This window comes from Mercenaria mercenaria, chromosome 2, assembly GCF_021730395.1.
Source record: "Mercenaria mercenaria strain notata chromosome 2, MADL_Memer_1, whole genome shotgun sequence".
Classification (NCBI taxonomy): Eukaryota; Metazoa; Mollusca; class Bivalvia; order Venerida; family Veneridae; genus Mercenaria; species Mercenaria mercenaria.
The window spans coordinates 91,090,212-91,104,696 of record NC_069362.1 but is presented as its reverse complement, the minus strand read 5'-3'; the positions used below and the strand labels follow the sequence as shown (position 1 = coordinate 91,104,696).

General features: G+C 35.5%; 1 protein-coding gene across 1 annotated transcript in view; it reads left to right on the top strand.

Annotated features, from left to right (window-relative positions):
* Positions 1-4,293: 4,293 nt before the first annotated feature.
* Positions 4,294-14,485, top strand: part of LOC123564559 (Ig-like and fibronectin type-III domain-containing protein 1) — a 95,613-nt gene continuing 85,421 nt past the window's right edge. Inside the window, exons 1-2 of the mRNA XM_053527261.1 lie at positions 4,294-5,812; positions 8,539-8,625. Coding sequence (XP_053383236.1) covers positions 8,571-8,625 — 55 coding nt within the window. The 5' untranslated portion in view covers positions 4,294-5,812; positions 8,539-8,570. The remainder of the gene's footprint in view (positions 5,813-8,538; positions 8,626-14,485) is intronic.

The window sequence follows — 14,485 nt, the reverse complement described above, 5'->3', positions numbered from 1 at the left end:
AGTAAGTAATAATAAGTTGAGAGGCTTAGTTCAATTAGGAGAGTGCCAGGTCATTGTTCCAGTTTGACTGCTGGCAATGTGTATGTTCTTGACAATTTGATAGAAGGCATTGTGTCTGAAGTCATTTCATTCTCTACCTCTGATTCATGTTGAGAAGCTGAGAGCAGGTTAGTACTAGTACAGAATCCAGGTACACTGATTAGGTTAACTGCCCGCAGTACTGTTGAAAATGGCACAAAACTCTTAACAATTATTAAAGCATTGAAACATGAATCATACAGACCCTAATGAAAAAGATAACCAATTTTCTGACACCAGCAGTGTCTGGTAAGTTTGACATTTAATTAATCAGTTTTGTAGCAAATTGATAAGAATGTAAATTTTGAATATGAAATTGCAAAATTATTGTAGGGCATCATATTGCATTTTAATATCAATATTTACATAGTATAGAAAATGCAATAAATGCTTATTTGAAGTTTGGTAATATGTAAATATATCCTTTGCCAGTAGGGGAAACTTCCTGATCGGGAAATTTTTTATGGGTTTTTCCCTACTTCCCGAACAGGAAACTTGTTACCTATTATAGTAACATGCTTCCCATTCAGGAAGTAAAACCACTATATTTTATGTAGGTTCATTAAAAATGCCCAGTGCATAAGACTATACATGAGATCTCAAAATTGAATATGCCATATTGAAATTAAAAGACATATCTAGATTTCTACCGTTCAGAATTTTCTTAAATGTCTTAGTATTTTTTTAATTTCACATTGAATCTGCCCTTTTTCTGAATGAACTACAAAAAAGCAGAGTTTCCCAATTTGGAAACCTAACTTCCCAATCAGGAAATTCTTCTTATTTGCGTGGCACATCTTTTTATCATACTAAATGGAATATCAAGCCAGACGAAGTCATAAGAACCAGAAGAAACATTTCAAAGTAAGATCTGAAAAAACTTGATAAACTACATAAATATGAAAATCACAAACTAGTGTCATATTGCAAAGGCTGTGTCTCCTACATTGAAAACTTTAAAACTTTTATACAGAATGCAAAGAAAGTAGATCAAGCAACACAGTCCGATACTATTATACATATTTGTATAGGTACAATTTTTACCTTAATTGATGCCAAATCTTTTTTTCAGTAATAAATTCATAGTATCTAGTTTGATACAAAGTGATATTGAGAAATACCAAAAGCAGGACAATTTTTGATGCTAGATGTTTTACAATGTAAAATTCTGATTTTGTTCACGAGGGATACATAATGCTTTTCCAGATTGTTTGTATTCTTCACATGAATATTTACAAAAAAATCAACGGTCAAGTTGATACCAAATGTATTTTTCAAATTGAAAATTTTTGAACAAACTTAAGAAATTCGAAACAGTAGCTTTAGTAGTATACTGTCATATGCTAGAACCAGAAATATTATTAATTAAATTCTGTTCTTTAGGTAACTTATTATACATGTTATACATGATAATATAACAATATTACAAAACATAACGATAAAATATGAAAGGGGTTTACTTATAATGTCATAGAAATAAAGCAGTGACAAGTCCCTATAAGCTCATGGTTTGGTTTCAGAGTATATATTGTTTTGGAATACTAGTTTATGCTTTGATAGGAACAGAGATATTTGACTTTTAAAAAACTTTAATCAAGGGTGACGCCATCGCCAGCTCTACTTTTTTCTTTTAAAAATCGAGCTAAAGATTAGAACCAATACTGACAGACAATTAACCTTGTGCTGCTTGATATTGTAAAACATTAAACATAAAGGAAACTGGATATTGTAAAACATTAATCATAAAGAAAACTGGGGCCATAAGATGCATCTACCTCAAACTGTAAATCTGTTCAAATGCAGCACATGCTCTTACAGTATTTTGTGTTTTCACTGTGTCAGATGTGATACTTTCAAGAAAAGATGTAACTACTTTGTTTCTTTCACTTTTATATTTATCAAAATTCAAGTTAATCAAGGATTCTGTGTCTCTGTTTATAACTGATACAGCATTACAATCTCTTAACATGTCTTCCATTTCTGCACACCCAAACGCAAAGGCGACAAATGCTCTTTCAGACTGTTTTAAACCTAAAAAGAGAAGAAAACAAAAATATGACTTCAGTCTTAAAAAATTTACTATCAAAGTCTACATCAATTCATGTAACTCTGATTTGACTTATGATATAATTATTCTCCTTTTTAACTTAGATTTTTTGTTATAGTTTTTGATAAAGTCAAATATCTCTGCAACTGTCAAAGTTTTTGACTTAAAACTTACAATAGGTATTTACTGTCAAAGTCTACACCAGAAAACAATCCTCATAACTTGATATTTACCAGAGTTAGGCCCCTTTTTAACTTTGATTTTGTAGTGTAGAAATGTTTGATAAAATCAGATATCTCTGTTACTATCAAAGATTAAAATAGTTTTTTACTATTTAAGTCTACACCAGGAGAAACAATCCACATAACACTGATTTGAATTTTGACAGAGTTATGCCCCTTTTTAACTTAGACTTTGTTTTGGAAAAAGTTTTTGCTGAAGTCAAATATCTCTGTTACTATCAAAGATTTTGACTTGAAAATTAAAATAGTTGTTTACTATCAAAGTCTTCACTAGGAGAAACAATCCTCATAACTCTGATTTGAATTTTACTGTTAAAATTTGTACTTGCAAAGCTCTAATTCAGAGTCAAGCACCGACAAAAGTTGAGCATTATGTAGTAACACATACAAGAGATCTTAAAAAGATATAGTTGGGATTTTCTAAGACTACAAAAATGACCATAATTCTGACAAAATACTGATTAGAGTTATGGTTCTTGAACTATATAGTCCCGAATGATCGATGATAAACAAGTGTGCAAAGTTTCAAAACTGTAGCTCTTACAGTTTTTGACCTAAACAAAAAATTTAACCAAGAAACTAAAATTTTCCAAGTACAGTAAAGGGCAATTATTTTATCAAAATGCATATCAGAATTGTGGTTCTAGGCATAAATAGTCCCCTAATGTGCAAAGTTTTTAAGCTGTTACCCTTACTATGTTTGAGAAAAAGTGCACCTAAACAAAATAATCAACAAACGCAGACACATACGCCAACGATCAAGTGACGACAATACCTCATAGATGTTTTTTTTTAAAAATCAGACGACCTAAAAGGAGAAAGAAATACATTTACGTCAGAAACTATGCTGGAGTCACACAAGACAAAATCTTGAATGTGTCTAAAGTAAATATTCAAATAACTGACCCACTGCCTTTGAACCCAAACTCATATGAGTCTGTTTAAATCCTGGGGCACCAGACACATCAAATTACAGGATCACAACTCCCTGAAAACTTGAAATTTGAACTAATTATAACAAAATAAAAGAATAAATTTTTTGAATGCTTTCAGTTTCCTGATTGTGAAGTAACTAAAAGGCTAGGTTTCCCGATCGAGAAGTTAGGTTTCCAGTTCTGGAAACACTGATTTTAAGCAATTTCTGAAGAAAATGGTCAATTTCACTGTCAAATAAAAAATTCAATGAGACATTTAAAAAAAATTTGAACGGTAGAAATTTAGATATATCATTCAAATTTAATGTGGCATATTCAATTTGAAGATCTTGTGTATATTCTTATGCACCGGCTATTTTGAATGAAATGGGTCTAAAACGTTCGATATTGCTTCCCGAACGGGAAGCATGTTACTATAAAAAGTAACAAGTTTCCCGTTCAGGAAGTAGGGAAAAACCCATAAATGATTTCCCGAACGGGAAGTTTCCCCTACTGTTTGCCTTAAAGCTTTACCATCATAGGTATAAAATATAAACTTGTGAACTTGACTCTGTACACTAATGAATAATCAATGTGGTGTTAATAATCAGTGATCAGGTATATATACATGTATAAGTCAGATGTGATACATCTAACTTGTATTACATGTATAAGTGATGTGAACATATTTTGGATAAATTTGGACATCTAACATCTAAGGCTTGTTTTTCTTGTTTTTTATTTTAAAAGTAAACTATTTAAAATCAGTAACTCAACAGAATGAAAGGCTTATAGTGGGGTTCTGTGATCCAGCTCCAGACATTGTAGAGTTTTGACTGTCAGCATAGATAGTTTTTAGCCCATGCAGTTGCATTTTAGTGTTTTGATAGTTTTTAGCCCATGCAGTTGCATTTTAGTGTTTTTGCAGTATTTTAGAGAGTTTTGATAGCCACCATAGAGAGATTTGGTAGTTTAAAGTTTACTGTAGAGAGTTTTTAAAGTCACTGTAGAGATTTTTTCTAGACACTGTTGAGTTTTTAAAGTCACATTAGGGAGATTTTATAGTCACTGTAGAGTTTTAAGTCACTGTAGGGAGTTGTGATAGTCCCTGTACAGACTTTTGTAGTCACTGTTACAACTGTAGCTGAAAATAGTTTTTATACGCCCGAAGGGACGTATTATGTTATAGCCCCGGTGTCCGTCTGTCTATCTGTCCATCCGTTAGCAATTTTGTGTCTGCTCTGTAACTCTTGAACCCAGAGTTTTTTTCTCTTCATAATAGGGGCTGTTAATAGGCCCCTTCCCCTCAGAAAATTTCTTTTAAATCATGCAGTTTTCCCCCAAAATTTACTTTACATCAGCTTTTTTATTCCCTTTTGCCCAAATACTGAGCTATTTTTTTCCCTAAATCACAGGCCTAGGCCCCTTCCCCTCCTGGTAAAAAAAACCCCTGGAACCACTTGACTGATTTCAAAGAAACTTGACAAAAATGTTCACCACATGAAGAGAAAGTGCAGAGCGCATGTTCTGGATGGCCCGCTTCAAGGTCAAAGTCACACTTAGGGGTCAAAGGTCATATGAGTGTGTTTCATGTCCGCTCTGTAACTCTTGAACTGCTTGAAGGTTGCCACAAATGTTCACCACATTGAGATGACTTACAGAGTACATGATCTGGATGGCTCGCTTCAAGGTCAAGGTCACACTTAGGGTTCAATAGTCATATGAGTGTGTTTCGTGTCTGCTGTGTAACTCTTGAACTGCTTGTTCAGGAGGATTGTAAAGAAATTGCCACAAATGTTCCACACATCGAGACAACGTGCAGAGTGTATGTTCTTGATCTCTTGCTTCAAGGTCAAGGTCATAGTTAGGGGTGAAAGGTCATTGCTATGAAACTCTTGAACCCCTTGATGGATTTTGAAGAAACTTGACACAAAAGTTTTACCATCAACATTGAGAGTTACAGTCAGCATTGAGAGTTTATCAGTCAGTGCAGGGCTTTTGCAGTAAGCATTGAGAGTTTTACCATCAACATTGAGAGTTACATTCAGCATTGAGAGTTTATCAATGAGTGCAGGGCTTTTGTAGTCAGCATTGAGAGTTTTACCATCAACATTGAGAGTTACATTCAGCATTGAGAGTTTATCAGTGAGTGCAGGGCTTTTACATTCAGCATTGAGAGTTATACAGTCAAAATTGAAAGTTTTATCAGTCAGTGTATGATTTAAGACTCAGCATTGAGAGTTTATCATCAACATTAAGAGTTTCAGTCAGCATTGAGAGTTTATCAGTGAGTGCAGGGCTTTTACATTCAGCATTGAGAGTTTTACAGTCAAAATTGAAAGTTTTATCAGTCAGTGTATGATTTAAGACTCAGCATTGAGAGTTTATCATCAACATTAAGAGTTACAGTCAGCATTGAGAGTTTATCAGTCAGAACAGGGCTTTTGCAGTCAGCATTGAGAGTTATACAGTCAGCATTGAGAGTTTAATCAGTCAGTGAAGGGTTTTGCAGTCAGCATGAGAGTTTTACAGTAAGCATAACAATTTTCAGTATATCAGTCTGTGCAGGGTTTTGCAGTCAGCATTGAGAGTTTTCATGTCCGCATTGAGAGTTTTAGAAAGTGTCAGATAAATTTATGAAGGTTTTTAAGATGCCATAAATGATTAAATTTTCTTTAGATGTCAACATTCAGTTTATGAGCTTCATTAAAATTTCATGTTGTTACTGTGAAATCAATTATATTCATGGGGAACTAATTTTCGTGAAATTGAATCCCAATGAACAAGTAAAATTCCCATTCATTTTATGTTCAAAAGTAGAAATCCACGAATTCATATTCCTACGAAATTGCCGTTTTGACCAAAACCACGAAAATTCATGCCCATGAAATTAAATGATTTTACAGTATTTGAAGAAAAAATCTATTTCAAAATGACAGAAAAGGAGTATCTTCAGCAGATGTATTCCAGGTATTGGGACAGTTACATCATTTGACAATGGAGTGGCTTCCTTTATATGTAAAGCACCTTTGAACATGTATATCATGTATGTAATGTATAATGATAAAGAAAATGTAAGGTTGTATGTAACCTTGTGTAATTAAAATGTAAGCAGTTTTTAGCTTGACTATTCAAAGAATAGGTAGAGCTATTGGACTCACCAATGTGTTGGTGTCCGCATCTGCATTGGCGCCAACTTCGGCTTTGGCGTCCCAATTTGGTTAAGTTTTTGTAAGTAAGCTGGTATCTCAGTAACCACTAGTGGGAATGGATTGAAACTTCACATACCTATACACAGTAATAAAATGACTTACATAGCACAGGTTCCATAACTGTATTTTGCTTTTTTACAAAAGTATGCCCCTTTTTCAACTTAGAAATTTTGGGTTAAGGTTTTGTATGTAAGCTGCTATCTCAGTACCCTTTAATGGGAAATGGATTGAAACATCACACACTTGTTCACTTTCATAATCTGACATGCTATGCACAGGTTTCATAACTCTAATTGGCATTTTTACAAAATAATGCCCCTTTTTTGACTTTTATATTTATTTAATTGACAAGGCTGTTGAATAGTTGAGCTTTGCTGTCCTCCGACAGCTCTTGTTACATCTTAAATGATATGCTGTAGGTACAAAAGTCAGTGTTTAATATTATAGTAAACTGAAATTCTAAGTTTCATTTTAAGACTGTATTATGTGTTACAAATTACAGTGGAGGTAATAATTATAATATACAGTTCTAACTATGTATCTATCAAATACTGTGGCAGGGAAGTCAAGCATGGTTGCTAGAAGATTTAGTTTCTAGGTCATAGGTCATATGTTTATACTAGAATAAATGGAAGATCATTACAAAGTAATTGTGATCACATCATTGTACAGAGCCAGGGGTCGAACCCCAGCTCCTCCAACTTAAGTTACAAACTTAGCATGCCAGGGATGCTGAAGAACCAGGGAAGCTTCTGGAACTGGAGTATCTTCTGTACCCACAAACATTAATAGAGAAATATCGAGTAATACTGACAGTTGTCATTTATCAACACCTTTATTGTAAGTGTACATATATGGTACTGCCGTAGTCTGTAACATTTTCTCTGACGTTCATAAAAGTCTTCGAGTCTAAGCTGAACTTCTGCACGCTATTGTTTTACATCGTTATTGTTTTTACTGATAGGTCTGGATCCATGCTGTTCGCTTACGGTTTCTCCATTTGAAAGCAAACAGCAGTCTGATGTGTCATAAATTCAGAACATTACAGTTTTTGTAGACATTCAAAATGTGCTTGTTAAACTTAAGTTAGAAGTCTCAGACGTGTAGATCTACTATAGTGAGCAACTTGATTGAATTCATCTAAAAAATTTTAGTCACAGTATTTTTTGCAGAATTTTTCTATGCGCTTGGGTACGCATACAGTGTTCTTTAATATGAATTGCAGTTCTGTTATATCTATGCTTAAAATTAAAAAAAAAATCAAAGGATGATCAGTATTTTCTCTTTTCACTGACATCATCAAATTGTCTAGATAAACTGTATAATTATAATAACTTGTGATAACCAAAAAATTATGATAAACAAGAAAGAGCAGGTTAATTAATGATGAGCTACCATTGGATGAAAATTTCAGGAACAACATAATTAAGTGTATTCCTTTACCACATCCTGCTTTGTGAAATATGTAAAGTTATTTACCATCTTTAGGCCAGAGCTTTTTGATATGTGGTTCATCCAGTTTGTTTTGTTTTTTTTGTCTTTCATGAAAAAAAATTGGATGATGTGTGGATGGAGAAGTTGTCAGTTGCTTGTGGAGAATGAAGTTAGTACTGAGGTGAATTACAGGAATTCTGCCCACTTCACTCAATAGGGACAGTGCAGGTCTATAGATTTTGTGGTTGTGAGTTTGATCTTAGGGCAAGGCATTTGTTCTCTTTGACAATTCGATAAAAGACATTGTGTCTGAAATCATTAATTTTTGTCCTTCACCTGTGATGTGATTCATGTGGGGAAGTTGGCAGTTACTTGCAGAGAACAGGTTTGCAAAGATTCAGAATCCAGGAACACTCAGTTTAATAAGTTAACTGGCGGCCGTTACATAACTGAAATACTGATGAAAAACAGAGTTCAACCCAAAACAAACAAACAAACATGAAGGCTTGGTAGTTGACACATGAGTGGCCTTACTTCAACTGAAATACTGTAGATAAATGGTTTTAAATTTGTATCAGATCAAACAAACAAACATAATTTTTATATTTCAGGGATTTTAAAATGAGGATTTGAGCAGCTGTAAATGATGAAGACAATCACGGATCAAGTATTTCTTATTCTGGCCATAATTTTACCAGGTATGAATTGTATTTATAGTTAAGTAGTTAGTGATTTCCAATATTTTTTCCAGATTCTTATATTTCATAGAGAATGAATATACTTGTAGGTATAAATGAGACTTCTAGCAAATTTTTATGAAATGAGCCGCACCATGAGAAAACCAACACAGCAGCTTTGCGACCAGTCCGCGCAGTCTGAATCCAAGCCACTATATTGGTTTTCTCATGGTGCGCTCATTAGTATCTTTAATATTCACTTTTGACAACAGGTAAAAATATATATCGTTCAATTGAGACAGTTAAACATTTGATGATAATGAATATTTTTAGCTCATCTGATTTTTAGCTCGACTATTCATAGAATAGTAGAGCTATTGGACTTGCCAATGTGTCGGCGTCTGCGTCCGTGTCCTAATTTGGTTAAGTTTTTGTATGTAAGCTGGTATCTCAGCAACCACTTGTGGGAATGGATTGAAACTTCACACACTTATTCACTGTGATAAACTGACTTACATTGCACAGGTTCCATAACTCTGTTTTGCTTTTTTACAAAATATGCCCCTTTTTTTACTTAGAAATTTTTGGTTAAGGTTTTGTATGTAAGCTGGTATCTCAGTAACCACTTGTGAGAATGGACTGAAACTTCACACACTTATTTACTCTGACTTACATTGCACAGGTTCCATAACTCTATTTTGCTTTTTTACAAAATTATGCCCCTTTTTTCGACTTAGAATTTTTTGGTTAAGGTTTTGTATGTGAGCTGGTATCGCAGTACTCACTAACTGGAATGGATTGAAACTTCACACACTTGTTCACTGTCATGTTTGCATAACTTTATTTTGCTTTTTTACAAAATTATGCCCCTTTTTCAACATAGAAACTTTTGGTTAAGTTTTTGTATGTAAGCTGGTATCTCAGTATCCACTAATGGGAAAGGATTGAAACTTCACACACTTGTTTACTTTCATGATATGACATGCAGTGCAAAGAGTCAATAACTCAACTTTGCATTTTACAAAATTATGCCCCTTTTTAAACTTAGGAGTTTTGGGTTAAATTCTTATATGTAAGCTGGTATCTCAGTACCCACTAATGGGAATGGATTGAAACTTCACACACTTGTCCACTGTCATGAGCTAATAAGCACTATGCAGGTTCCATAACCCTATTTTGCATTTTAGCTCACCTGTCACATAGTGACAAGGTGAGCTTTTTTCGATCACCCTTCGTCCGTCGTCCGTCGTCAGTCCGTCCGTGCGTGCGTGAGTCCATCTGTCAACAATTTCTTGTCTGCACGATAGTGGTTTCATTTATGATTTTATTAGCTCGACTATTCGAAGAATAGTCTAGCTATTCTACTCACCCTGGCGTCGGCGTCGGAGTCACACCTTGGTTAAGTTTTTGCATGCAAGTACATACAGCTATCATTTAAAGGCATATAGCTTTGAAACTTATTTATTCTTTTTCTAGGTCAATTACCAACCTCACTGGGTCAAGTTCCATAACTCTAACATGTATTTTGAGCAAATATGCCCCCTTTTGGACTTAGAAAATTCTGGTTAAAGTTTTACATGCAAGTTACTATCTCCAAAACTAATGCAGACATTGAATTGAAACTTCACATGTGTCTTCGGGGTTATAAAACTAGTTGATAGCACCAAGTCCCATAACTCTGACCTTCATTTTGGCCAAATTATGCCCCCTTTTGGACTTGGAAAATTCTAGTTAAAGTTTTGCCTGCAAGTACATACAGCTATTACTAAAAGGCATATAGATTTGAAACTTATTTTTTCTTTTTCTAGATCAATTACCTACCTCACTGGGTCAAGTCCCATAACTCTGACATGTATTTTGAGCAAATTATGCCCCCTTTTGGACTTAGAAAATCCTGGTTAAAGTTTTACATGCAAGTAACTATCTCCAAAACTACTGCAGATATTAAATTGAAACTTCACATGTGTCTTCGGGGTTATAAAACTAGTTGATAGCACCAAGTCCCATAACTCTGACATGTATTTTGGGCAAATTATGCCCCCTTTTGGACTTAGAAAATCCTGGTTAAAGTTTTGCGTGCAAGTACATACAGCTATTACTAAAAGGCATATAGATTTGAAACTTATTTTTTCTTTTTCTAGATCAATTACCTACCTCACTGGGTCAAGTCCCATAACTCTGACATGTATTTTGGGCAAATTATGCCCCCTTTTGGACTTAGAAAATCCTGGTTAAAGTTTTACATGCAAGTAACTATCTCCAAAACTACCGCAGATATTAAATTGAAACTTCAAATGTGTCTTCGGGGTTATAAAACTAGTTGATAGCACCAAGTCCCATAACTCTGACATGTATTTTGGGCAAATTATGCCCCCTTTTGGACTTAGAAAATCCTGGTTAAAGTTTTGCCTGCAAGTACATACAGCTATCATTTAAAGGCATATAGCTTTGAAACTTATTTATTCTTTTCCTAGGTCAATTACCAACCTCACTGGGTCAAGTTCCATAACTCTTAACATGTATTTTGAGCAAATTATGCCCCCTTTTGGACTTAAAAAATTCTGGTTAAAGTTTTACATGCAAGTTACTATCCCCAAAACTAATGCAGATATTGAATTGAAACTTAACATGTTTCTTCGGGGTAATAAAACTAGTTGATAACATCAGGTCCCATAACTCTGATATGTATTTTGGTCAAATTATGTCCCCTTTCGTACTTAAAACTCTTTTGATATTTAACATTTTGGGTAATAATTTCCTGCTTCTGTGACAATATTTCGAATAGTCGAGCTTGGCTGTCTTATGGACAGCTCTTGTTTTAACCAAACTTGCACACAACTTGTATCACCATAAGATCTCGGTTCCTTTCTTGAACTGGCCAGATCCCATTATGGGTTCCAGAGTTATGCCCCTGAAAGGGCCAAAATCAGCTATTTTGACCTTGTCTGCACAATAGCAGCTTTATTTATAATTTGATTTTTACCAAACTGCCACACAACTTGTATCACCATAAGATCTTGGTTCCTTTCTTGAACTGGCCAGATTTCATTATGGGTTCCAGAGTTATGGCCCCTGAAAGGGCCAGAATTAGCTATTTTGACCTTGTCTGCTCAATAGCAGCTTCATTTATGATTTGATTTTAACCAAACTTGCACAAAACTTGTATCACTATAAGATCTTGGTTCATTTTATGAACTGGCTAGTTTCCTTTATGGGTTCCGGAGTTACGGCCCCTGAAAGGGCCAGAATTAGCTATTTTGACCTTGTCTGCACAATAGCAGCTTCATTTATGATTTGAATTTAATCAAACTTGCACAAAACTTGTGTTGCCATAAGATCTCAATTGGTTTATTGAACCGGCCAGATCCCTTCATGGGTTCCAGTGTTATGACTCCTGAAAGGGCCGAAATTAGCTATTTTGATGTTGTCTGCACAATAGCAGCTTCATTTATGATTTGATTTTAACCAAACTTGCACACAACTTAGATCACCACAAGATCTTGGTTCCTTTCTTGAACTGGCCAGATTCCTTCATGGGTTCTAGAGTTATGGCCCCTTAAAGGTCCAAAATTGGCTATTTTGGCTTTTGCAGCCATATAGAGACTTCATTTATGGTTTTATTTGATACAAACTTCCAAAATATCTTCAACAACAATAAATCTTGGATTCCATGGCAAATCAGATCCAATCGTATGTTCCAGAGTTATTTTATATTGGATTACCTCCCCTGATTGTAATCAAAATGGATTTATATCAGTAAGTACTTATAGGACTTATTTGAAATTTCATTATTGTCATTAGTTGCACTGAGCCAATCAGGGTAGATAACTATGAACTGATTTTATGTCAAATTACCTCCCTTTATTTCAAATTGAAATGGGTATATCTCCGTAACTAATGAAGATACTGATCTGAAATTTCATTTATAAATGTCAACAGATTTATTTGGTGTGTCCTTCTTTTGTTCACTTACAATAATTATGTCTCCCCCAGGAGACATATTGTTTTTGCCCCGTCCGTCCGTCCGTCCGTCTGTACGTCACACTTCATTTCCGAGCAATAACTGGAGAACCATTTGACCTAGAACCTTCAAACTTTATAGGGTTGTAGGGCTGCTGGAGTAGACGACCCCTATTGTTTTTGGGGTCACTCTGTCAAAGGTCAAGGTCACGGGCCTGAACATTGAAAACCATTTCCGCTCAATAACTAGAGAACCACTTGACCCAGAATGTTGAAACTTCATAGGATGATTGGTCATGAAGAGTAGATGACCCCTATTGATTTTGGGGTCACTCCGTCAAAGGTCAAGGTCACAGGGGCCTGAACATTGAAAACCATTTCCGATCAATAACTAGAGAACCACTTGACCCAGAGTGTTGAAACTTCATAGGATGATTGGTCATGAAGAGTAGATGACCCCTATTGATTTTGGGGTCACTCCGTCAAAGGTCAAGGTCACAGGGGCCTGAACATTGAAAACCATTTCCGATCAATAACTAGAGAACCACTTGACCCAGAATGTTGAAACTTCATAGGATGATTGGTCATGAAGAGTAGATGACCCCTATTGATTTTGGGGTCACTCCGTCAAAGGTCAAGGTCACAGGGGCCTGAACATTGAAAACCATTTCCGATCAATAACTAGAGAACCACTTGACTCAGAATGTTGAAACTTCATAGGATGATTGGTCATGAAGAGTAGATGACCCCTATTGATTTTAGGGTCTCTCCATCAAAGGTCAAGGTCACAGGGGCCTGAACATGGAAAACCATTTCCGATCAATAACTGGAGAACCACTTCACCCAGAATGTTGAAACTTCATAGGATGATTGGTCATGAAGAGTAGATGACCCCTATTGATTTTGGGGTCACTTCGTCAAAGGTCAAGGTCACAGGGGCCTGAACATTGAAAACCATTTCCGGTCAGTAACTTGAGAACCACTTGACCCAGAATGTTGAAACTTAATAGGATGATTGGTCATGCAGAGTACATGACCCCTAACGATTTTGGGGTCACTCTGTGAAAGGTCAAGGCCACAGAGGCCTGAACATTGAAAACCATTTCCGGTCAGTAACTTGAGAACCACTTGACCCAGAATGATGAAACTTCATAGGATGATTGGTCATGCAGAGTAAATGACCCCTAACGATTTTGGAGTCATTCTGTTAAAGGTCAAGGCCACAGGGGCCTGAACATGAAAAACCATTTCCAATCAATAACTTGAGAACCTCTCGACCCAGAATGTTGAAACTTCATAGGATGATTGTTCATGAAGAGTAAATGACCCCTATTGTTTTTGGGGTCACTCCATTAAAGGTCAAGGTCACAGGGGCCTGAACATTGATAACCAGTTCCGATCAATAACTTGAGAACCACTTGACCCAGAATGTTGAAACTTCATAGGATGATTAAACATGCAGAGTAGATGACCCCTATTGATTTTGGATTCAGTCAATTAGAGGTCAAGGTCACAGTGGCCTGTTCATGTAAAATCATTTTTTGGAAATAACTTCAGAACCACTTGACCTACAATGTTGAAACTTAATAGGATGATTGGACATGCAGAGTAGATGACCCCTATTTATTTTGATGTCACTTGATCAAAGGTCAAGGTCACAGGAGCCTGAACAGTGACTTGAGAACCACTAGGCCAAGAGTGTTGAAATTTAGCGGGATGACTGGACATGCCAAGTAGATGATCCCTATTGCAGCCAACCATCAGTGTCTCTTTGACTTTTGCTCCTGACCCCTATTGACTTCTTGCCTATAGGACTTTGCATTTGGGGAGACATGCGCTTTTTTACAAAAGCATTTTCTAGTTTTCTTTTTAATTACTTCCCTTTTACGTTACTATAAATAGCTTATTATTGGCCGTAGGG